Source organism: Alosa pseudoharengus, unplaced genomic scaffold (assembly GCF_046254945.1).
Source record: "Alosa pseudoharengus isolate Yale_2024_CS ecotype anadromous, Long Island Sound unplaced genomic scaffold, YU_APseudo_1.1 YU_APseudo_1.1_scf_20, whole genome shotgun sequence".
NCBI lineage: Eukaryota > Metazoa > Chordata > Actinopteri > Clupeiformes > Clupeidae > Alosa > Alosa pseudoharengus.
This window is the reverse complement of record NW_027468664.1, coordinates 30,533,843-30,559,805: the sequence shown is the minus strand read 5'-3', so window position 1 is coordinate 30,559,805 and position 25,963 is coordinate 30,533,843. Positions and strand designations below refer to the sequence as shown.

General features: G+C 43.8%; 1 protein-coding gene across 2 annotated transcripts; it reads right to left on the bottom strand.

The window, feature by feature from the left end:
- Positions 1 to 1,588: 1,588 nt before the first annotated feature.
- kdm7aa (lysine (K)-specific demethylase 7Aa) lies at positions 1,589 to 25,001 on the bottom strand. Of its 2 annotated transcripts, none has more exons than XM_076297076.1 (18): positions 24,904 to 25,001; positions 14,166 to 14,251; positions 13,489 to 13,606; positions 13,031 to 13,191; positions 10,670 to 10,811; positions 10,367 to 10,553; positions 9,923 to 10,085; positions 9,052 to 9,139; positions 8,790 to 8,896; positions 8,442 to 8,533; positions 8,167 to 8,253; positions 6,247 to 6,483; positions 5,531 to 5,655; positions 4,954 to 5,087; positions 4,682 to 4,767; positions 4,435 to 4,577; positions 3,499 to 3,872; positions 1,589 to 3,235 (listed from the first exon to the last, which is right to left on the bottom strand). In XM_076297076.1, exons 1-18 carry the CDS (start codon positions 24,999 to 25,001, stop codon positions 3,147 to 3,149), a joined length of 2,517 nt encoding a protein of 838 aa, XP_076153191.1. In that variant the 3' UTR covers positions 1,589 to 3,146. The 2 variants fall into 2 exon arrangements, with proteins under 2 accessions (XP_076153191.1, XP_076153192.1); XM_076297077.1 differs by having other exon boundaries at positions 4,960 to 5,087.
- Between the last annotated feature and the right edge of the window lie 962 nt (positions 25,002 to 25,963).

Here is a 25,963-nt window from a genome sequence, read left to right as displayed (position 1 = left end):
TCAAAGCTAGTATAAAGAACAAACAGTTCATACACAAAGGAAATTGTATTTCTTTTTCAATATTTACAGGCCATTTTTCAAAGTGAACTGACATTGCATTTGTTTTTTTTTTTAAATTACGAAGCACATACAAAATATTGAAATCAGTTCCATTCTATAAATTCAAACACAGTGACCCATTCCATACCACAGTTGTGATGTGATGTAGAGATGAAGCCAAATAAATACTGTACATATCACTGAAGGCATGAGCAAAACCCTGCCAGCAGGCTAGCACCTCTAAATTGTGGAAATGTGACATGGGCTCTGACAAGGACATCTAGCTAAGTGGTTTGTAACGTTATTTCTGTGTAAGAGAACAAAGAAAGGGTATGTCAAGGTCAATGATGAGGACTTACAACACGTTCAATAGTGTGTTTATGGGAGGTATTACCACCATTGCATTCACAAGTTAAGCTGTGCTCCAGCTAATCCAGTTAGTTAACTTGTCTGGTCAGGGTTTTTTTAAAGCTTAAAAAATAGTTTGCTTAAAATCAAAAACTCTAGGATGTCAAAATAATATATAATAGTATTGGATAGATGTTGAATCACCATTGCTGTTATGTATTGTAGTTGGAAGTAGTAGATTAGCTCTTACATCAAATGGATCTTGACTCTTTTCTTTCTACAAACAGGGACACAGACCAACAGTCAGTAGCAAAAAGTACGTTCACATCCTAAAAATTTCATTTTGTATCAGAAAGGGACATCATGTCCGTCAGGTAGAGGCGCTTTCATTTTTTGTTAATTCTCCTTGAATATTGTTTCCACCCACCAACAAAATAAAAAAGGCTTCTCATGCGTAAAACACTCCTAACTCAGAACACATCTGGTGTAATGCAATCACAAATGATACTTACATTGAGGTACTTCTTATTTTTGCTCAAACATTTGGTCAAAGTACAACCATGGGTCTCCTAGGTTAACCTGCTATATTTAAAATTACAATATTGAGTTCATGTGAGCCATCAAAGTATTTTTAAATCACTTAAAGTAATAAAATGGTCATTAGGTAGTACTCCAAGAGCTTGGCCAAGGCTCAGGATCATAATCATAAAGATATGGTACGTAAATAGCGTCGTCATGATAGCTGAAACCATAGTAACACAGACGGACATTGCTGGTGATGAAATCAGATGTCAGCTCTGTGATTCGTTCCCTGAGACAAACTGCAGACCCCACTTAGCAGTTAGGCACCATACCATCTCATAAATTTGGAATTTTCTTAAATTCAGAAATTAGCAAAATAGAAAGATAGGGTGGAGCAAACATCTCGGACACTGCATGAATTTAGAAATAGTGACAGACTTTCTTTTTTTTTTAAAAACAAATGAAAATCAATTAAAGATGAGTTATTTACCACTCCGTAACACATCCATGGTATCATGGTATAAAAATGAGAAAATACAAATGGAATTTTTAGCACGCAAATCAGGCAACTGTGTCCTAATTAAGTTTGGTTGCAGTTTTGCCCAATCAATCAATACCCAATGCCTCATCAAGCCAGGCATTTAAAATGTCAAGGAAACTTACTTAGTGTGGTGCGAGGTTGAGCTAAAGTAAACTGTTTAATAATATCAACATTTACAAAAAAATACTTTGTACAGTGTGGAGGTGAGGATATAGGATGCATTCAGGACTTAATAATAAATACACAGTTGAAAAGCCATCAAAAGAAACTGATCAAGTCAGATACCAAAAAGAAGCAAATAAATTAAGTAGGATACTCTGTCATTCATCCATCCCTGTACATCATCTAATGCCTTTAAAACCAAGCAAACTCCTACCCTACGAATACTAAAGATGGCAATCTCAGCAGGTCTTCCTCTGACCAACAGGAGGCAGCAAAGCACTTATCTATGGTTCTGTGTTGGCGTGACTTGAGCTGCATTTTTGCTTCACAAAACATTTAACATATGGCTTTGATACTTTTTGTTTAAAAAAAACAAAACAAAAAAAACAACAATTTCACAGATGCAAAACATTAGAGCATTCCGACAAAGACTGTGGCTGTGATGATAAAAAATACATGTGTACAAATGACTTGTACATCCATTGCGAGAGGTGATTAGTGGCGATCAGAGGAAGACTAATGCATGAGAATGCCCTCTAGGACCTAAGTTCACTCCACTCAACATCAGGTCATCATTATTGCTGGTGTGACTGAGATAGGGGCAGGGGAAAAGGACACACGCAGGACACACAAACTTCAGCACCATTAAGGAATTTCCAGTTTATCACCATAGCACCTTTCCCTTCTCAAGGTCTAGAAGGACCCCATGTAAAGAAAGACAGACAGGCAGACAGCTATCTAGGTTAAAGACAGATGTATAGGTAGAAGATAGAAGTGGATAGATAGATAGATAGATAGATAGATAGATGAACAGATAGAAAGAGAAAGCGAGAGACCAACCCTACAACTAGGTGATCCCCCACCCCAGTGTTAAACCTCAACAGGCCACACAGCCTGTCCTCCGTGCGGAGTTTGTCCTTGATTGTCCTTGGCCTCAAAAAGCACGAGGCACGTCCACCTCGGCGCTACAGGGTGTCATGGAGGTAGGGAAACAGTGGAGGCTCCAATACCATGGAGACGAGAGAAAAAAACGATGCAAAAAATGCAATACAGGCTGGTTGTAACTGGTGTGACGATTCGACTTATGTGATGCCAATGTGGAAGGAGGCTCCTTTATTCTTGGCAACATCTCGGCAAAAATTGTTGGAGAGCTCATGAATTTAAAAAGAAAAAAAAAGATCACAACAATTGTAAATTTCCCACAGTCCCTGCAGTGTCGAGAACATATCCTCTTCTTTATCTTTTCTCTTTTTTTATCTTTTCTTTTTTTTAAATTTGCTCCACCTTCTGGATGTCAAACAGGTGCAGCAGTGTGCTTGCTTCCATCAAACATACCCTGTCTCATTAGCATGCACAGTGAGCGTGTGTGTGTGTGTGTGTATGTGGCGTGTTGAGGGTGCACATGCTCCAGATGTAGCTTTCGTGGCCTTTGTATGTGTTAAGTTCTACGTGTCTAATCCAAAGAGGAGCAGATCGCTACAAGCCCAAAAAAGACAGCAGCGCTCTTCTCCGTCGACATCTCTGAATCTTCCTACTACACAAAGAGACGATTGTGTCTGTTGAGCTTTAAGATCTTCCCCAGTCTCTGCTTGGCTGTAGCCATTCCTTTCTTCGGACGTTTGCCTGAAAATTAGCCAAACAGCCAAAATTAACATTTGAACCAGCAAGCAATGACGGCGATTGCCTAAATTAGAATTTCCAAAGTGTAAGCTGCACAATTTCATCATTGGTCTCCATAACTTTGCCTTTTATGTTTGGCAGCAGCATGCTTTACTTGCTGAGCTAGGAGGGGACTGCTAGGCCAACATGCAAGTCTTGCCAAAAAGGTGACACACTGGTATAAAACAACAGCAAAAAAGAGGAGCTGACGCAAACCAGTCTAGTACCTTTAGTAGCCTGATTGCTGATGGGAGGGGGGTTGGAAGCATGTCTCTTGGAAGGGTGCAGGGGAGGGGACATGGAGCTCTCCCGGTACTGGAAGTCCCCCCTCGGGCTGTCTTCTTGGCGTAAAGGGCTGGGCGGGATCTCGTGATGGTCCCAGGCCTCGCTGCTACTGTTGCCCTGGCTGTCCATGAAGACCTTGCTGTCCGGGCCGGACGGCGGCTGCCTGTCTCGGTGTTCCGGGGAGAGGTGAACCGTCCGGGACCACCATGGCTCCTGCGAGTTGCCATCCTCGTCCGGCCGCTGTGGGCAGAGCAACCCAGCCATGGACAGCATGCCCTGAATGGCTTCTTCTGTGCTTGGTGAGGTAGGACGTTCTCTGCAAATGCAGAAACACATAGATGCCTTTAATTATCTCCAAGCCTACCCAATTCTGTAATTATTTGAACCATATATTGAACATAGCCTTTGGACATCACAAATGTAGAGGGCAAACTACATACATGTAAAGGTGTACTTGGCTTGGACAGACCAGAAACATTGCCTAGCAATGGTCCTAGTTCTGACATCGAAAAAGCACTACTACACTATTAAGGTCCGGTCACACCAAGAATGATAACTGCAAAAAATTATTGATCTATCTAACATGAATGACAACATTCACACATTAACTATAACGATATACACATGAAGAATGATATTGTTGCAGATCACTTTTAGTGCAATTTTGAGAATGATGAAAAGCTGACAGCCAATCAGAATCCATCACATTTTAGACATCACATTCATCACCATAAGGAGAGACTTGTTATTATCGTTGGTCAGGGCGGACAGTTTTATTGTCATAGTTATCGTTATGTTATAGTTATTGTTCCAGGTGTGAACGGCCCTGTATTTGTAACCTCAGGTCATATCACTATATCAGGAACTTGCTGCTTTACCTTTTGAGTGGCCTGTGTTTATGATTGTGTTTTGTGTTAGCCTGGTGCCCCATCACGCTTCCTGAGTCCTCCATCGAGCCTTTCACGTCGTCCTTTTCATCCTCCGAACTCCCTGAATCATCCTCCGAAGAGGAATCCCTCCTCTTTAAGTGACAAAGTAGGAAACAATGTCAACAACGTTATTATTTCAAATCAACTAAATCTTACTCATCACAAGGGAGGAATGAAATGAGAAGTCAGTCAGTACCTCTGTGCTTCCACTGTCCTCCGATTCGGTATCCGAAACACCAGACGTTTCTCCCCTGAGTTCTGGCTGAGTATTTGTGTGAGAATCTGTAGGAAAAGACAGCGCTGATTAGGATAGTGCTCATGGTGTTCAAGGATTCATGACTTGGCTAAGTAAACCACAAGAATTTGATGTTCCAAACAAGAAAACGTTCCAAACATGAACTACTAGTCACGATATCAGAGACTTACTTCTAAGTTTAGAGACTTCTAACAGCCTTTGTGATTACTGACCTTTACCTCTGGAGCAATGTTGCTCTTCATCCGAATCGATCCTTTCTGTCTTGACCTGCTTAAGTTGGTATGCCAACATATTTCCATTCTCAGTCTTTACCGAAGTCTTCATTAAACCTCGAGGCCGCTGGTCTCTGTTGAATAACAGACACAGTGTATTTTTCTGTCGATCAAAGTACCAAGTACCAACTGCCCTGTTTGGCAACGACTGCTCTAGAAAAGCAGTAGTAGAGGCAGTAGCAAGATGTGTGTGAACATGAGCATGACTATCTAGCATAGTTTCTAAAATGTATTGACCTCATAAGATTGCACTTTGACACTGTCAAATTAAAGCTTTTAAATTCAGGGTAATTGCTGCATTTTGATTCAGCTTTTAGATTTCAGGGCAGGTCATCTGACAAAAATAGGTCTCTAGGGAGATTGATGCCAAATATTATCTATAAATCCCTTTGGACCTATAGATGACATGACTTTTAGCCGTGTCCATGAGGCATGTTGTCTCCATGTTATGTTGCTGATGCCTCATCGATGTTGAATTATTGCTACCTTTCAGTAGTACATGCCAGAGGTTTCTCACCTGACAATTCTGCCATTGCACATCACCAGGTGCAGATTATTGTCCAGGCCCTTCTCGATCGTAACCGCAGAAGCCATGGAGACCTTGTTGAACTTTCCATGCACTCTTGTGCTAAAATCTGGATCCTACAAGACATGGAGTGAAGAGATTTCAGTGGGATCAAATGAAACAAACATTTCTCATTGATTGCCAGTAAAACCATGCAACCAGCTGGCAACCATCATCTTACAGTCCCTGCACTCTGATCTTTACTCATCAAGGCATGCGCTTCATCCAACTAACTTCCAAACTGAATCCAAGGCATGTGGATCACAAACAGTACCCTTTTAATTTTGTGATGTACATTTTGAGAAATTAGCTACCCCAAAGATGCCCAAACTCCCACACACACGTACAGTGATGGGGGACAAAAGTAACACGTTCCACAATCTGACATCCATTTGGGAGTATAACATATTGGGGTCATGCCATGTTCATGCCCCCCAGAGTGTGGCAGCTCTAGCTGTTGGCTGCAGCCACTCGAGCTAGGTAGAACCGATTGTTTTGGGTTTTTTTCCCCCCGTACCTACAGTACTCTATGAACTCGAGAAACCGTGATCTATGTGAAAGGATGTTTCAAATATTACTTCCATCCCTTATCCTTCCCATACCACCACTCCCCCCCCCGCCCCCTCACAGCTCTAGTCTGCCCTCCCACAATGCCTTGCTGCGCTCACCTCCTCCAGTGGGCCGACCTCCAGCCTCTTCAGGACCTCGCGTGTGTGCCGCTCCAGGACATCCAGGTTGGAGGACAGCTTCGGGGTGTGATGTTGCTGCTGATGCTGCTGCTCCCGCAACCTCCGAGCCGCCCGCCTGGCGTGGCACCCACGCTCGAGCGTGGAGCGAGTCAGGGGACAACCCCCATTTCCCTGAGTTTTCATTGGCTTGTGTCCACCACCACTGCCTTGGTCCTCCTAAAAAGGTAACAAGGTTCATGAGACATTTTGATTAAATGCACATCCAAAGTCTTAAGTTGGGTGCTGGACAAAAAGGTCAAAAATGTAAGAATGAAAAAAGTCCGCTACACCAGCTCCTAATGAATGCTTAACCCTTAGAACCCGATTGACGCAAAGTGTGCCAAAAAACACACCCTTTCTTCTCTGTTACATTGCTCCGCGGCTGTTTATCGCAGCGAGATGAAACCTTTATAGCATGACAGAGAAGAAGTGGGGCTTTCCAACGAAACCACGTTGCATAGCATCATATTTACAGTTTATACTTCTCTGCGTTCACCTGCGCACCCATTACTCTCGTTTGAATTACTCGCGAACCCGTGATCGCATAGATATGGCAAGCATATCAGATGAAAGAGGAGACACAGGGCTATCCATTGGTACCATGTATATCGATCCTTCTGGCTTATAAAAACAGACGAAGTGACTGCAAAATATTAACGTCATGTACACAAACCAATGCTGCACACCCATTACTCTCGTTTGAATTACTCGCGGACCCGTGATCGGATAGATATGCCACGCATGTCAGATGAAAGAGGAGACACAGAGCTATCATTTGATACCAAGTACATCCTTCTGGGTTAAGTGAAGTGACAGCAAAATAATAACTTTATATGGCTGGACTTACCCCACGTTTTTGTCTGTTTTTGTGGCAAAGCATGTTTATAATCCAACGCTATCGTGTGTTTCTCTACGCCAAAGCATGTTCATAATCCGGTTTTGAGATTCTAGCAAGTCTCACATTGTATCCCAATTTGTTGAACAAAGAAACACCTTTTTTGCCTTTACTTTGTTCATGGCAATGCAGTGAAAAGTTGAGAATCATTATGGCACACATGCTAACACGCAAACTTGGGTCAAGTCAGGTCAGATCAGTTCGTGTCATAGATATGGAGCGCAGAAAGGTCATTTTTCATCACTAAATAAAAAATGGCATTTATTTCCATAAATCACACACCACATATTTCTGTAAATTGCTCAGCCCCAGAGTATCCCTCCAACATATTGCCCGATTCAGGACAGTCTGCCCTACACACACATGAAATGCATGTAGAGCTATGAGCTTGCTATGCTGAGATACAGGTCAAAATATAAGAATTTTTATAATACGCTTTTTATATTTTAATTCTTTAAAAATCAAAATAAAATCAATGCTATTACTAATACATGAAATGATGGCAGATCTGGATAGCCTAGACTCTGCTTAAAAAAACAATATATAATATGTGTGTGTGGCACTCACAATGACCAGAATAAATCCTTATGAATAAAGGTAGTAAAAATGCCCTAAAAACAGCTTAGGGTTCTAAGGGTTAATTTATTGCGACGTTTCGGACACTAGCTGATGATGTCTGATGAAGGGCTAGTGCCCGAAACGTCGCAATAAATTAAGCATTGTAGCGGACTTTTTTTCATTCTTACATTTTGATTAAATGCCAGTGCTGGCAAATGGTGGGAAAACCTACTAGTTCCAAAAAAAAAGTCCATTGTGGTGGCTTGGTTGGTTTTAGTCCATTTCAATCACAGGCACAATACGAAGTTCCTACTTAGTCCTCACAACACACACACTCGCATTCAATGACTCCAGGTGTGTCTACGCTCAAATTCCTCCACCGGCCTTATCTCCAAAGGTTGACTTACCTCCAGGTAGCGGATTTCCTTGGTGAGCTCCTTGACCAGATGGTGTGGTCTGATATGGTCGGGAACCTCACTGGTGGGCTCGGTCACCTGGGGAGAGAGCATACGCATTGAACAGTGAGAAGCCTGTAATGGGTTTGCATTTGTGCTCCATCTCCTGCACTGGAATACAATACACTACTATCCACATACCACACCTGGACTGTGAAGTGATGTGATATTGACCGGACGTTACAGTTGCTGACGTATTGTATTTAGAAGAGCTGTGTTGGTCATACCTCTCTTTTAAGCCATGTTTTCAGTGCACTGATTAAAGCTTTCACCCCTTCCACAAGGTAGGCTTGGGGCGGACAGTTATCCTCTCGCAATTCTGAGGAGGAATATTTGAACGTTAAAAAAACAACAAAAAAAATCACACAATGCTTAAGCAGAAATTTATTTTGAGTGTGATTGTTAGTGTTTAAAGTTGTTGGCCTGGCAGATATGTTTGAACTATGCAGCAAATCCAATCTTGATGGATTGTGTATCAATGAATCTGATCATGATGATCATGTAGTCTTATGATGACCGCTAAGACAGTCATTTAAAAATATGTATAAAGAAGGGTGTGTTTAGGTCTTTCTTACCTCTCAATGTCTCCAGGAGATTCTTGGCCACATACCAACAGATTGCCTCAAAGTAGGGAAACTTAAAGAGGTCAGGGGTCTTCAGACGTCGCTCCATTTCATAGCACCTGCAAGATGCGTAAAAATCACATTGAGGTTATTAACTAACCTGGTGCTAGGTCATAGCATCGTTCAGTAGGCAACTGAATTTTAGTTTGTTTTATAGTTATGTGACCTTCCAGGCATTCATTCATTCTCAGGTTAAGGTCTGCAGAAAGCCTACCTGAGCTGCATGCCTATGTTTAAGTTGTGAAGAAAGTTTCCTCCGAAAGCCATAGAATCCTGAGAGGTGAGAACGGCATGGATCCATCCTGCAGGGGGCAGCAGAGAGCAACAGTTAGCACAACAACAACAACCCTCACCGGCGGCATTGCAGACAGAGCACACGTTCTCCCCACAATGACGCAACCCATCTGATCAATATCTCGCTCCCTGTCCTGTTCGACGCACATCAGATTAGAGGCGTTTGGCGTTAACGGAGGGGCTGTGGATAAGGGAGCTTAGATGAAGCGTTATGAGCAAGAGTGAGAGAAGCCAGATGCTCTAATGACACCAGTTGCCAGAGGCCGGGAGAGGGATCTATGCCTGAGTGGTTTGTCGCTCTTCACTTTCACTCCAAACACAAACCTGTGCCTCCCTCTCTGTGATAAGGTCGGCTCCTGCAACACGATATCCCTCACCACAGTACCTTATCTACTGTTTACAGCACTCCTGGTTTTTCTTTTACTAAAAAGCTCCTGGGCCGAGCTGGAGTGATTTTCACTGGATAGAGCCACGTCTATGACACAGTCAATTGGGTCTGTTGTGTTTACACTGGTGCCTGGCAGAGACTCCGTGCTTCTCATTCCCCTGGCAACGAGCAGGGTCATCACCCCCTCCAAGCAGTGAGCCAAATTTTCCTGGCAAGCTCCCTGTGAAAATGTTGATATTATTTTTGACTCGTGGTCTGCTTTGATGATTTTGAATCTTTCTTTCACTCTCTCCAAGAAACTATTTTCCATTGCATGGGTCAAGCAAGGACACCAACCACAAATACTGAGAGGCCCCCATTATCGAGGAACTGGTGCCGGGGCTAGAAGTGGTAAATCTCTCACCTGTGGGAATGAGAATAGTGGTTCCTTGCCGCACCACGCACTTGTAGCACTTCTCCACCTTCTCCCCGAAAAATACTTCGCTCTGATTGACAGAGGAGCTCCATGCCTCGTAAAGTGCAAGGTTTGCCTTGGTCGGCTCGATCAAGTAGAATATCTTCTCTCCCTGTGGAAACAATAGGGACAAAATACACCAGTTAGTCAGAGGACTTGATGCTGACGAGTAATATTACCTACATTGTACAGAGTTGTTACTGCCTTGCAGCCTGGGGAACAGATTCATATCTTTACATGCATGCCGAATCTAAACACACAGTGGCATGCGTGCATCAACAGACTGTTTTATATTACCATCTCAACATAAATATGTCTGAGGGCTTGTATAAGATTGCAGTTAAAGAAGGAGCTAGCAGTCATATATCTAAAAAGGGCCTCTCAAGCTCCTACCCAAAGGACGTGGTACCACACCGACGTGCCCCCAAAGTCTATGTGAAAGTCAGTGTAGCTGTCTTTCACCCCCATCAGGCAATACTTCTGCACAAAGGGCTTGGGGAAGAAGGAATCATCCGGCCAGTAGTTCTCCACCCAGGACATCTTCTGAGCGACATCCGGTACCACCACCAAGTCAGACATCCTGAGAGGATGGAGAAGCAATCAGTATCCCACATCCACATTGTACTCTCTTCCAGCTCTGGATAGTACATTAGTTAATTTGGTAGTTCATTGTTGTTAGGCAGTAAGACGACTTACTTGGTGTCTGAGAATTCCAAGCTGATGACGTTCAACACTTTTGGTCGCTGAGGCTGGTAGTAATACTTGACGAACTCTTTGAGTTTCATTTTGCTGTCTGCTTGTCTGGCAACGTCAATGACATCAATGACTTTGTCACCCCCTGCAAAATCAAAAGTGCTGATTTTACTTACTATGCTTCAGCTGTTGTAAGTGAGGTTAACATTTCTTAATAAATCCCATGAGACATTTCCACTGTACATGTAAAAGACTTGGCAGGCCAATATGCCAATTATTTGAAAGTTTCTGGATCAGTTGAAACAGCTGTTCATTTTGTGTTCCATACAAGTTTATGATTACTGCGTCAAGAGATCCCTGACCCCCTGGGAGTAGTTTTTATTCTCTCAGAGCATCTATTTTTGCGATGCTCGTCTAAAAGCATCAAGTTTTCTAATACAATATGACTTTACAGCATCTTCAACCACAGAAGCTGTAGGTCATTTTAACCCAGGTGTCACTAGTCCGTTTTAACTAAACATTATGAACTCACAATATAAGCTACACCAAATCTTTGTAGCTTATATTAAAAATCTTGAAATCTTTACGGTGCAATTGGGACTATTTCCCTAACTAGACTGTAAATGGGATTGCTTAATTGCCGGGCTTGGAGCTAGCCGTTATTTCCACACCGCTGTGCTACTTCCCTCAGGGAATTTCTCACTCTGTGGGGGTTGCTCGACTGAGCCGCCGGGGTGGAGGAGAGGCAGAGGTGGAGAGGTGGGAGAGTGTGGGCCCTGGAGGCTGGAGAGATAAGGCCTGACTGACCGACACGCACAGCTGTAGGGCAGCAAATCAAACCTGCCGCCCCCCAAAGGGCCGAGTAAGCAAGTAAGCAGGCGAGCGAGCACTGGAAACAGGGCTACCAATAAGCAGGGAGAGGACAGCTGGCATTTGTGTGATCACCCTGCCCCCCACTGCTTCTTCTGCCGCCAACCCCCCACACACACACACACGCCTGCCTACACACACACACACACACACACACACACACACACACACACACACACACACACACGCCTACACACACACACACACACACACACACACACACACACACACACACACACACACACGCCTACACACGCACACACACACACACACGAGCCCAGCTGGCCAGCGTCTGATGACAGGGAACAGCTGGAGCAGAGCCAGTGGAAAGCGTTTCGGAGCGCTGCAGTCCCTGGATGTCTAACTAATCAAGCATCTCCGACGAGGGAATGGGAGGAGGGAGAGAAAGCCATCGTGGAATACCTCTACACCAGTGAGACGGACGATCCTCTCCCTCCCCTACAGATGGGCTTGGGAGGCCACCACCTCAATCCCAGTCTTATCTATCTAAGAACACGACCAGAGGGGTCGAATTAGGCTTCTTTTTTTTTCTTTTTGCCGTCTTGGCTAGCACAGGTGACAGGATACTAAACCAACAATGGGGGATGGAAGGGCCTCTGGAGTTCACACGGACCGGACGCCTCTGCTGACACAGAGCTGGGGGGGGGGGAGACAGACAGACAGACACAGAATGAGGGGGGGGGGGGAGAGAAAGACAGACAGACACAGAATGAGGGGGGGAGAGAAAGACAGACAGACACAGAGTGAGGGGGGGGGGAGAAAGACAGACAGACACAGAGAGAGGGGGGGAGAGAGAGAGAGAGAGAGGGAGGAAGAAAGGATCGAGCCCTCCACCCATTGTATCCAAAACTGTAAGAATGTAATGCGATCTGGCCACGGGGGCCTACACCCCAGTCACAACACCTGCTCCTTTTTAAAACAAGAGGCGCTTATTGCTCAATGGAGCAGAAGGGGTGGCGTGTAATTGGAGCTTAAGAGATAAAACACAGCCGCTGCGGTGGCGTTGAACTCGAGATGCTCGCCGCTCACAAAAGGCCTGTAACAAGAGCCAGAATGTACCAGGCCCTCGACAGGACGAGGAAATACCTTGAACCTTCAGACCTTGAAAGCCAGACAACTATAATATTAGATTACAATCAATCAACTTTTGATTAATCTTGGGTGACCAATACGTAAACCTTCCACTTAAGCATCAATTGTAGCCTGCTGGTATTGGTCTTTGTCTTTCTGGTTTCATTTTGCACTTTGTGATCCAGAAATTCAAGCTATATTGCTTATGAGATATCTTGTATTTGCTGTAACTCTTGCGCGCGACAGATTATGTGCTTAACATTCAGCATCGAAGGATCTATAAAAAACATTCATTAATTCATCCATGAAGTATTGGGGGAAATTAAAATACAGATCAAGCAAACAAAGACAAATACGCCCACACACACACACAGCTTCAACATATGGATGGCGGTTCCTCACCCACACACTCCTCCACGTCTTTCACGGAGAAGGAAGGAGGGGGCAGCTTGAGACCCAGTCCCTCAAACTCGGGCAACATGATGGGGTGGTTGAACCCGTGCTTCTCCAAATACTTTGGGGTCACATGGTGCCCTTGCATTTTCAAGACAATCTCATCCGCACTGAAACACACAAACACAAAAAGAGCAGTCAGTGATAAGTCCTCAGTAAGGCCACTGGCTTTAGTTGATGGTTCATTTTACTCCACATTTACAAGGACTCTGATGAGTTCTTAAAAAAGTTAAAGTTAAATCTTGCAAACAGAATGCAAGCACCGTTTCAACACTGCTTCTCCTGTTATTGATAAACTAATCAATTTCACTGCGGTAACTTTTGGTTCCTCCAGCAGATGTGGGGAACTGCTGCGAAATCACTTGAGTAAACAAACAAGGAAACAAACACAGGTTTCAGGCCCCTACCTGGGAAAGCTCCTCTCCTGCAGCTCCCGCACAAACACTGACGTCCCCGCCTGCACCGGCCTGGTGCCGTCACCTGGCTCGGTGTAGTCATGGCGATGCCAGTTATTGCGCTTTTTCACTGCAACAGGTTAGGTTAGGTTAAGTTAGGGCATAATGTGTCACTACTTAAAATGACATTTTGTTTTAGTTGTTTCTCTTGAAACATACACTTTACAACCACCAGCACCTCCTTCAAGCACGCATACGACATTGAGAAGCAAAACTGACTTACTGCCAACCACCTGACCCCCTCTCCCCACGTGCATACACACATACACAAACACGCACGCACACACACACACACGCGCGCGCACACGCGCACAAACGCGCACGCACGCAAAACACCCAAAAGCGCACACACACACAAACAAACACGCATGCATGCACACGCGCACACATACACACACACACACACACACACAGTAGGCACTACTCTTCCTTGCTTGCTATAACCACAGACTCTGTGCACAGACTCAATGATAGGATTACTCTACCACTCAATTAGCCTGTTGCTGTCTGACCCCAGCACTTTGGGGGAGGTCAGAGCCGCACTGCGTCAGGACAGAAAATGATCAGTTCCCCAGAGGGCAATTTATCCCCCCCACTGTCTGTCTGTGGTCAGACCAAGAGCCACTTACTCAAGGAGGGTCCGTGCTGGACATCGCAGTTGGGACAGTGATAGACGTCAATATCGGCCGCATGGTGCTCCTCCACTTGGACACAGCTGAAAGAGTGAAAGATGCAGCTCATCAGAGATCAGTCCATTTAGATACCAAAATACTAACAGTCACAGGCAGAAGTGTCTTGTGTTGGACCCCCTTCAACATAGGTACTCTTTCATCTTGTATTTTGTTGAGCCCGCCCCCCGTTCATTTCCTGATCATGTGATTACTGTTACCACATGTGCGTCTTGTTATTGGACTCACTGCTTGTCATACTGCCAGGATTCTAAAGGGCTTTGAGCTCTAGCTGTTAGGCTACCCGAAATATATGAAGGAATGTCTGGCAAAAAACTGCAATAGAAGAGATCCAGTATTGGCTAAATTTCTCCCTGATGCATCAAAGCAGACTGTTATAGCCTACTGGTAGTCTTCTGACAACCTGCCCATGTCATCTATCTGATGTACCTCTCCCTGAATAACATTGTGAGGTGAAAGCATTTAAGGTGCAAGTGAAGTGAGATCTTTAAGTGAAATCATAACTGAGCAAAACCATCAAGAACAGATGACACTTTTATCACCCTTTAGGAGAAATAGCCTAGGCCTACTCTGAAAACTGTTGATGTTGAAACTGAAGCTGAACACTTAGGCCCATATTGTTGAGCAAAACTCAAGACATCCATCAAGAAGCTTCTTGCAGACATACAGCCACTTTACAGCAGTGGGTTTTTTTTCTTCTTTTTCTTCTACACAAAGCATCACTGAAACCTCAACCACTCAAAAAAAGCAGCCCAAAACCACAAGGGCTCTATCAACAGAGGCATTCTTCAGCTGACGACCAGAGCCCTGTTACTAACATAATGAGAGGAATTAGTATGTTTCTTTTGCATTTCTATACCCAGTGTACACTGAAAATCACCTCTGTTGACTTTTATTGACCGTCTGGTATGTAGAAAATGTTCCCATGAACAGAGTCAAACAATCCACCCTGTGGAACATGCTAGGCTATAGGCATAATGTTTTGGCACATGGTTTGGCCTGCTATGTGAAGCTATGTGCAGTTTCACAAGATTGGGTGCATCAAAACATTATCTCAGTGGCATACCTATTACAAAACAAACCTGTTGTAAAACCTGTACAACAGCAGTATATTATTAGCCAACTCATTATCTAGCCTGTGCTTGCCTGAAGATAGAGTAGATGGGGTGGTTATCTTGATCTACTTTTGTTTGGCCTGTTAACCCTTAAAAGGTGTGGGTTTTTGAACATTCTAACGTAAGATTCCGTTCCGCAACAACTCAAAGTTCTCAAATTCTATGTTGAATTCAATGATCCTAGATATTCTTTAGAACGTTCATTTTCCAACATTCCAGTCACACCGGTGTGACGATACACCTTTAAGGCAATTTTTCGCCCCCATGAGACAGTCTAGAGACCGGTAACCTATTGTGGGTGGGGAGAGTCCATTCACAGATCTTTTTATCTGTATTTGTTTACCACTTCAGTGAACAGATAAACATACACATAACCCTCCCACACATGCAAAAACAAGTCAACACAACTTCAGTGCTGTGCATCTGACCTAATACCAGTCAATCACAGGTGTTCACTTGGTTGGATGACCTCAGGTCACCTGGCAGAGCTGTCTGGTGATGTTGACTCGAAAAAGTTTCCGGTCAAATATAACATACCCTCACAAAACTCAATTTTCCAGCCAGGAAAATACATTGCCTGTATCTATGTTGACTGGTTCATTGGAAACATTGTTGAACGTTCAGATGAACATGGTGACATTTTTGTGAAATTCATGAAGTGTTTCAACAACATCCTCACATGGCCATCGGACCAAAGACAGATCCCCTGTTGGGTGCCATTCCAACATATCGTTTGTTGTGTCAGTGTGCCAGACATCTATGGACGCAGTGCTCGCCAATACGAACTTGACCAAAATGACCATGACAAAATGATGCCACTGCTTCCACAATTTCTTGGATAATACTTAAAGACACTATTCCATTTAATTTTCAATTTAATTTTATTTGGAGTGACAGGGGCCAGGAAAAACTCCCTTTTATTTGTAGTGTTCTTACACTATGTAACATTCTTGTTATTTAGTTTGAAAGTTTGATGGCGGGTCTCTTTCATGGGGGATAAGGGGTTAATCTGTGACAGTCTCAGTATTTAATTGTTTGCCATCACTGAGCATAATACTAAGTTATTTCCACTATTTTCATGCTTTATCATCACTAAATTCTCCCTGATCTACATTCCAGACTTCTGGAAACAATGTCCAAAATGGTGCATTATGAAGAATAAAATTCATATTATGGAGCTTCATAGTCAAAATTTTTATTTAATTAAAAGAAAGAACAAATATGTATCTTTATCTGGTATAAATCCCATTAGGATCATCAAGTGCCCACATGGTTATTTGGGGGTCCAAATATGGGGTTCCAAAAAAGTCACATTTGCCGGAGAGGGTTTTTGGACCCCCATAAAACCCCCACCAGTGGTACCATAACCCTCAAATTAATTTTGTCAAAAGCAAAGTTCCCAAATATAACAAATAATCCTGCTTAGAATAAATATGATCATTAATCGTGGTGCTACGGCCACCCAAAAAGTGAAAAATCAACATTTTTTAGGACTTTGGTGACCAACCTCTCACCTAAACAGTAAGGATTGTTGATTCTGCCTCCAGAATTGTGTAGTACAGGCTACAATGAACTACCACACCAGTTTCCAGCCTTCTACCAATATTAGAACAGACGTTATGGGCTTCCAAAAATGGCAAAGGATGAAATGTGAAATTCCAATGTGTCAATTAGAGCCGTGGCACACGAATTTCAAATGGACGGCACGGGCAAACCGTTTGAGATATTGACCTGAAACTTCAGATTCCTTTGTTTGGTAACATAAGGCATATTTTCACCGCTTTTCAGCATGCTTTTACCATGTACATGATACCCCGATTTTGGCTGTTTTCACTTGGAATGACCCGGAGGTCATACCGGTAGAACCGGAGTAACACTGGATTAACCTGCCATAAACAAAAATTTGAGAAATGAACAGGGTTACTCATTGATGTTCTATCAAAGCAAGGTACTGCTGATAGGCCTACTTAAAAAATTAAATAATAATAATAATAATAAATAAATAAAAGATAAAGTCTACCTTCTGCATTGTTTAGGGAATGACACGCCCTCAAAGCACCAAAACATTCAACTCAACATTTGTCAGAAGACCACTGACTTTTTTGCTGTCACTACACTTAAAACAGGAGCAATAAAAAAACCCACCTGTGCTTTAAACCATACATCATTTGGAGTAGCTTCCATCCTTAAACATCAGTGTTAGATGCAGAGCTACTGCTTAAAAAAGCCCAGACATCAAAGCTTTTCACCCCTTCCTCTGCAGAGGCAGAAGAGGCTGTGTAAACTGTTGACATAGTGTTTTTTAAGGACATAAGGGGGGTGCGGTCAGAATTAGCAAGTAGCCCCAGTCCTGTCCCCCCTCCCTCAGCTGCTGGTGGGGAGGGAGGGCCAGAGAATTCCTCTAACTGTTATCTGCTTTCATCTGCCTCTTATTGCAGGAAACTGTAAACCAAAACAAAGCAGCCCCATTAGCACACCCAGAAGCCGTTAGCCTCTTTTTGCCTCTGGTGGGTGGCGTGGGACACAGGATCTCCACCTATGGGACTCTCCCAATTAGCTTTTATCTTCCTCAACAGTAAAGAACACACCTGCATGCTGTAGGTTAAAGCATGTGGTGTGCCAATGTTTACAAAGCACTCAGTATGAAATGGTCAGCAAAATCCATCCATACTGAAAACATGGTAGACTATATCGGACACATACAACATAACTTCCTCACTATACAAAGAACAACATTTCAATATGACTGTTCTTCTTGTGGAGCTAGCCCAGGGGTGGGCAAACTGCGGCCCGCGGGCCGGATTCGGCCCGCCAAGCACTTTCATCCGGCCCGCCTAGCATTTCATTTGGTTATCACACTGCTCGCTATTTTTTTCCTGCGATAGATAGAGACGACGTTGGTTAGCTTTAAACTGCTTTTCACTCTCCTTAGAGAACATTATGTCAATGTCAAAACATCATGTTAAATAGAGATAACATCATGTTAAACTAAGTTAAAGGAACCGTATGTAAGAAATGTATTTCAATTAATCATAAAATGGCCCTGATATGTCACTAGACATTAAGAAATCATGTTCATTTCAAATACTTATATCACTGACAACAGTAGTCCGGCCAGGATATTGTTATTTAAAAAGTGAAGTTGCAGCCCTCAACTGATGTTGATGTTGTCATATTGTGTTTTGGCCTGATGCGCCACCCTCCAACTATCTACTAATCACAAAGTCAGTAGTGTTTCGGCATCCAGGTTGCTAGCTCTGCCAGTCAGGGGGGAGGGGGAGGGGATACACCCCTCTACGGTAATTTGAAAGTGATTGCAGTACCAGTTTTGGCCACAATCTTACATACGGTTCCTTTAACTCTTAGTTATCTCCTTTGCAGCAGATCTAACGTGAACATTATATGCGATCCATTTAATTGGGAACGTGTCTGCACTCACAAGAGGGAGAGAGAGCCGCAGGTTCCAGCTGGCTTGTCATTGTTGATAATTGATATCTCCTTCTTATAAGAAACTTTGAAGGCAACAGTAGTTCCCACTACTGACCATTTAAAAACTGTGAGAGGGCCCCGTACAGCGATAGCCATAGCGGAGCAGGCAGGAGATCAAATAAACGTGAATTAAAGCGACAGTGCAAAATGTATACATTTGTTAAACAGCATAAAATTAGCAGCATTTTTAAGCAATTCATATTTTAAAACAAATACTTTTCATACTAAATTATAGGCCATAATAAAGGTGTCACGATTTCGATTTTATTTCGAAATCGATCGAAATTACATCTCAATCTCGAACTTCGAACTTAAAAGTAGAATCGACGATGCAGCCACACCCCCAATGTCACGTCCAGCATGTATGCCAAGACGCACAAACACACATGCACGTGCTGAACTGCAGCATCAACACTCCTCTAATTTTAGGCTGCAGCCAGTTAAAATATAGGCCTACACATCAACCTACCGAAATCAAAGCCCCTCTTGCTACTTTGAAATCACCGGTGTGGAAGTATTCGTTCATTCACGTCAATTAAACCTAACTTAGCCTACTCAACTTAGCAAGTGAAAAGATGGTCTAATTACAGTCCAAAGTTACTTTAAGGCTTAAAATGCACATTTATAAGTACATATTCCATGAACACTAACCTTGGGTCTCTTCGGAGTGTGCTGAAACAATCAAATTAACATTCTGTGTTGTTTCATTTTACTATGTTCACGTCTTGTTTTAGCCTAATGTTAGTTCTGTTTACATTACAACCTCGCGGTTGGAACGGTTTCAAAGCGGTTTCAAAATAAAAGCCCCCTGAAAAAGAAAAGGAAAAGGCCAAAAAGAGTAAATAACATATAAGGAATGCATTAATAGTAAAAATCGAAAATCGAATCGAATCGTGACTTTAAAATCGAAAATTACATCGAATCGAGGATTTGGAGAATCATGACACCCCTAGGCCATAATAAATGTATTTTTTTATGTGTGTGTGTTTTGGGGGGGCGGGGGGGGGGGGGGGGGGTAGGGGGGTTGTTGTGCGGCCCGCCGGCCAGTTTTCAAAACCCAATGTGGCCCTTGAGCCAAAAAGTTTGCCCACCCCTGAGCTAGCCTATATATCAGTGAAACACTGGGGACTGCCCTAGCTACCATTTCTACAAGCCATAATATTACATATAGTTATATATGTTCTATTAATCCTCTTATTTCATAGCAAAACATCCACTTCTGAAGTCTGGATCCTTGAGCTGGTTAATCTTGAGGACAGAGAATGTCTGTGGGAGGCTGAATGACTGGGCAGTGGAGGCTGCATAATGCCATGGCCTGCGGGAGGAAGATACAAGGCCCAGCCGTCCCACACAATGGCCACCTCACAGTGTCAGTGCCCCTGCATCGCTCACTCACTTCCTGCCCAGGCGGTGGAAACAATAGCACAAACACTCTCCGCTCTCATCTCTCGCTGTTGCCACAAGGGCCTAGCTACTCAGGAAGACACTCACAGCCACAGAGAGAAAAGAGAAAGAGAGAGAGAGAGCGAGAGAAAGAAAAAAAGAAAGAAAGCACATTCGAGAGAGAGGGAGGGAGTGAGATAGAAAGAAAAACTTCAGTCACAAGGGCAATTATGTCATGCCGGGGGTGACGTGCGCGAGTGCGCTGAGGTAAGGGAGGCAGTTGGCCGGTCTCACCCCCTTCTCCACCCCCAACCACCGCGCCCTTTCAGCCCTTGTGTAACAGCTCGGGAAAACAGGGCACTGTGCCACAGGAGCAGCTCTCTGAGTCAGCGAATGTGTCACCTGTGTCACTGATTAACTACCTAACAGGCCCACAAATCCGAGGAGAAGGAAGGAGAGAAAGAGGGGGGAAGACAGAGAGCTAGTGTTCCGGCTGAGAGCAGCATTGCCTCTCGGTCGGAGTCATGCTGTCCTCCCTGTGCGTCACACTGAACTGACAGAGCGGCGAAGCATTCACTTTTTTTTTCTTTTTTTTCCTCAACGATGACCGGGACAAAGCTTGTGGTATTCACCGCTGAGTTGAGACTGACCCATACTCTTCTAATTAGCCCAGTTAGACACGTTTTCCGTCCTCCATCAGCACCACCCCTGGGCCAAGGTAATAACAGATGGCAACGACAGCAACACAACTTTTAACTCTCTCCCATAATCTTTCGTACTCTTCCACAATTTGGAGATAACAAGCAAAGAATCTCTCCACTGATATTCGGCACCAACAAAAACAAGAAATGTCTCGTGACTCATTTTGTATTATCGACTTTAGACGCTCACTGAATATTTTGTGGCTAACATTTTCAGTACTAATCTGAGAACAAGCAGCTGATTACAACCTACGCCAGAGTGCACAGGACAGCACCGACTTTTGCGTCAAGGCTTACAAAACTCTGCCTGTCTGTCTTCGTAGCGGCGCGACACCTTGGCCCTGGTTCCTTCTGGCCGCGGGGTGACACATTAGTCAGCCCCGCTGCGACGGCCTCATTGTTTCAAAAGATGCTCAGAGGAACACAATAGCAATGGGCGGGCAGAGCCATTTGGGCGAGGGGTTAAATAACCCCCCACACAGGGATCCGATACGCCTTCATTACGGAGCTGGCACTTTTCAAATAAATTAAGGGGTGGTGACTGGGGTGTGTGTGTGTGTGTGTGTGTATGTGTGTGTGTGTGTGTGGCCCCTGGCTGCGACAAGAGCTGCGATGTTTGGTCGTTGGTTCAGGCTGTGAGCACCTGGTTTGGCAACTCTAGTTTTGAAGGGGGGGGGGCTCCAAACCCTGTCACCACATTAATTACCGGGTCCTGCCTAAACTAGGAGTGCAAACCGAGTTCAAAACTCTTAGCTAGCCGTCAGAAAGGGGTTAAACAAGAAAGACATTTGAGTCCAAGGGAAGGAAGTAAACCAGACTTGTCCTCAAGCTCCAGTGAGATTGTATAGGCCACATTACACACAGGAAGTTCAGCCTAAAGCACCAGAGGCTATTTATCCATAGACAAACACTAGTGGCACCATAACAGATGTAGGCCTGACACTAAGGCCTCAAGGTTCAATATCATTTTTATATCCCATCACATAGCCTAGTAGTTCTTACTGGGGGAACACTGAACACAAAAGTTGTCCTTTGTGGCATAGTGCAGTGGGATATCTATGAAATTTAAGAAAAACACAAAAAACATTCTGATTCTGATACTAAATATAACACTAACCTGGATCGATATATTGCTTTTTTCAGCACACTGCTAAAAAGAATACCTAATATATCCCAATGCACTGGTCCTGAAAGACAGGTCAAGTACCAAATCAATATTATGACTTAACTTTTCAACCCTAATCAAACAATAAATAACATGATTTATCACCCCCCGTCCAGCATTGATTAAAGACCATGCACAACCTGATGTTTTTGGTTTCACAAATACAACAAAAAATGTCTTCATGAAAAAAAAAAAACTCCCGAAATTGCACAAGAGCACAGTGGCAGAAAATAGGAAGAGTAAGTGGAATGCGTAACCCAATTGGGCCAACCCTATTAAGCTGAAGAGGAAGACACATTCATCTGTCTTGTGTGTTTTCCTGCCCGTGGGACGCTGACGGATGGGGCATTGAACTTGGCTCAGCAGCAATGCCATCAATCTTCCCCCCTGTCCAACGCATCTCGACTCATTCAGCTTCCCCCACCCCTCCTCAAACTCAGGCCCGGCAGTGCCAGACATAGGACATTCTAGCAGCCATAGCAGTAGGCGACTCTCTCGAGTCATGACGGAAGAAATTAGCCAACGCCATACCATGACTTCAGAAATGACCTTAAGTGGGCTATTTGGGTCATACAGTGAGTCAATCACAACTGCTCGACTGCAATTTTAGCCCAGAGGAGCAATTTTCACAGATTGCAACATCATATCTGTAAAAACTAAATCAATCTCAACAGAGAGCAAAAAAAAAAAAAAAAACTAAACAAAAAAACAAACAAAGACGTTCTACCATTTGAGGACCCCATTATGCGATTGCCAACTGCTAACCTCCCCTTATCCGCCACCGATCTGATCCCATCCTTGCATGTTTGCATAGGCCTAGTGCAAGTGTTAGATCGTGGCAGGGAACAGACTGTGTATAACCATTATGAAGAGGCTGATAATCCCATTGAAGCCTCCCCCGTACCGGCCCATGGTTTCCTGCTGATTATCATACAGCGCCATGGTAGGGTAGGCGGCATAATCCCATTTGGTGGCACTAGTCTTGCACACACAACAAGGGGCCTCGATAAAAATGAGAGGCATGAGCGCTCTAGCTAGGCAGCGAAACAACATCCAATCATGCCTGGGGTTGCTGTCGTCCAATCCCGCAGTCACTAGGCAAGATTGGGGTGAAAAAAAATACAACCACTCTGACTGCGTTGTTTGAAGACCATCTAGAGTCGGCGGCATCTGTTATGCTTTTGATTTTCACCAGAGGAAAAGCACATGGTCTACTGTCAGTACAATGGTGAATAAAATCTCCTCTTCTTCGCTGAGCTGTGTGTTTGTAGGCCATCAATTATCAAACGTGTACCCTACGACCTGGTTACAGAGCTTGGAAATGGTAGGGCGAAAAGCCCATTTGGTTCAAAGCCCAGCTGGTCATGTGCATCTGCTTATTAGTCATAAATGGGAATAGCTTTGTATTTGTTCCTCTTCATGACATGCCCAGGTTTTGACAGCAATGTGTGGTTACACAAGGCCTTACAGCACAGTGCAAGAAAGACAATCTGTATATTCTGGCATGGTGTAACATAGTATTCACTGTGATTTGGACTGTCAAATAGAGAAGTGACTTGACCAGATTCTCACAACCAACACCTCTACACAAAATAGGGAGTCTTCAAAGCTTGCTAACAGATTACTATGTCCCGCATTAACGTGAAAACAAACATATTCTAATGCTAGCTATATAAACATGGCATGAATGATTGATCGGTGGTACTACAGTCACTGCAGTAGCCTACACAGGCGACGCGCTGTAGGAAAATGTCTCTTTAAATTGCAATTCCTCTCTTGTCCACTAGATGGGTTTGCAATGTGTCTACTTTTGTTCAAGGCAGGCATTTAAATCCCCCGACTTAAACCAACAAGAAACATGGAATATTTCACATCATCAGTGTCTTCCCGTGATCACTTGTAAACATAATTGATTTGAGAACAAGCCGTCAAAGCGACCGACACATTCTGTGCATAACCTTGCTGTCCTAATCGGTTTTGACAAACTTATCCGACTTAAATTAGCAAGATAGCTAACTTGCTAACATTGTATGGACTGATTTCGGTGTGCTGGGGTTGCCTGAACCCCGTAAAATCGCAGTACCCTACCCAACCAATATGATATTTGAACATTTCGTGGTAGTTCGTACCGACATTATAACTACATAAACAATCATATCAATAGAAGAGTCGTTTTCAGTTGCCTGAGACAGGAAACCCGCATTTGAGGACGAGTTTCCAGTCGGTTCACGAACGAGAAAGCTAGCTAGCTTGCTGTCAACCTTTACAGCCTACTGGCTAACGTTAAGTTTCTATGTAGATCTAAATACAGACAGATAATGTTTGCGTCTTGATGTCATCGACGGTAGTGATCATTCCAAAACAGTACACGAATCGACAACCTACAGGAACAAAAACCGTCAATCTCCTCGGTGACGTCTCATTCCCCCAACAAGCTGATATGAACAAAAACTTGACACAGTCCAGCAACTATCGACTTGCCACTCGGTAACGTTAGCTACGTTAACTTGCCAAGCGTTGATGTTACGTGCGACGATTAAATTCCATAAAGTAAAGACTCGTGAAACCACAGGACGAGGACATTACAACAGTACACCACTTAGCCCATCAAAATGAAAACATATGACGTTAGAAATCCATTCCTGGTTGTGTTACCATAACAGTTCCTAGAGGGGTAACTGTGACAATAAAGACGCGTGAAGAGACCCCCAAGATTGCTGTTCGACCGCATGACATAGCCAGATTTTTCCGAAACTGCGCAACTCCAACGAAATGTAGACACACCAACCTCTTCCTCTACCTAAAGGAAACAATTATATACATACCTGCCGTGAAACCAGTCCTTACAGATATCACATTCGATCATAAACCGGCTCACATCATAGGGCTGCCGGCAGACACAGTATAGCGGAGCAGCCGCCATCTTCCTACTGTCCCCAAACAACACAGGAATCAAGTGGGGCGGGGATTGTGTAACATACACGGAACTAGCCGAAGGAAAACCCGATTACACGCGGAAAAAAAGCTGACCATGCTTGGGCATGCCGGGGATTTGACGTCAATATCAAAGTATTTATTCCGTCAGAGGAGATCATCAAGGCCACCGTTTGTAGCCCTATTGTTTTTGAGGTTTTTTGGTTGTCAGAAAGAATCACTCTGGACTTCCTTTGAGTAGGCTTAGGCCTACGTTCACATTGGCTAAAAATGTTATAGGGGTAGCTATGGGGTTGGATGTGCACAGGCAGCAAATTTGAATCTGGTTCATTCTCATGTTGAGTTTCAAGGTTGTTTTTCAAAATGTCAGGGGTCATATATGGGTCATATATGGGCTCATAGTTTAGTGATGATCATCTCTGACCTACAAATATGACATGATGCAAAATGACACAAATTGGCCATATTGCCCCAAGCTAGTCTCCTCAGGAGCTGTGCAGTTTGTTTTCAGTGAGAATTGGCTTGGCAAGGCGCATCTATTTTGCACCTGGGGTAGGCTACCTTTAAGCCCCATGCTTTGCTGAAATCTCAATTTTACATTGCTTGCTAGCACACTGGCTTTCAGATGTATGTGAACAGTTGAATGCCTAGCCTACCTCATGTAGTAGACCATATCCACACGTTAAATGTGACATAAATGACAAAGACATAAAGCATCAAATGCTAAATTGAAAATGCTTATCGTGGAGGCAACTGCATTGAGTGCAACGTGTGCTACGTGCTTCCAGGGTGCTGCGTGCATGGATGCAGCGAATAGCAATGAGGCGCGCGCCGTGCACCCCAGCTTCTATACCCACGAGCATTGTCGCCCATCCCCCATTCATCCATCTGTCCTACCGTGAATAAGTAGTTGTAATAGCCTGCACGCGGCATGGCACTCTTATCTTTTAT

What these genes read in the sequence shown, in the direction of transcription:
- kdm7aa (XM_076297076.1), bottom strand. Translation starts at nt 25,001, where the DNA reads ATGGCGGCTGCTCCGCTATACTGTGTCTGCCGGCAGCCCTATGATGTG. An exon ending in AACATAGGCATGCAGCTCAG is followed by an intron (nt 8,897 to 9,051) that starts GTAGGCTTTCTG and finishes CGCATCTTGCAG; the next exon opens with GTGCTATGAAATGGAGCGAC. An exon ending in TCTCCTGGAGACATTGAGAG is followed by an intron (nt 8,534 to 8,789) that starts GTAAGAAAGACC and finishes ATTCCTCCTCAG; the next exon opens with AATTGCGAGAGGATAACTGT.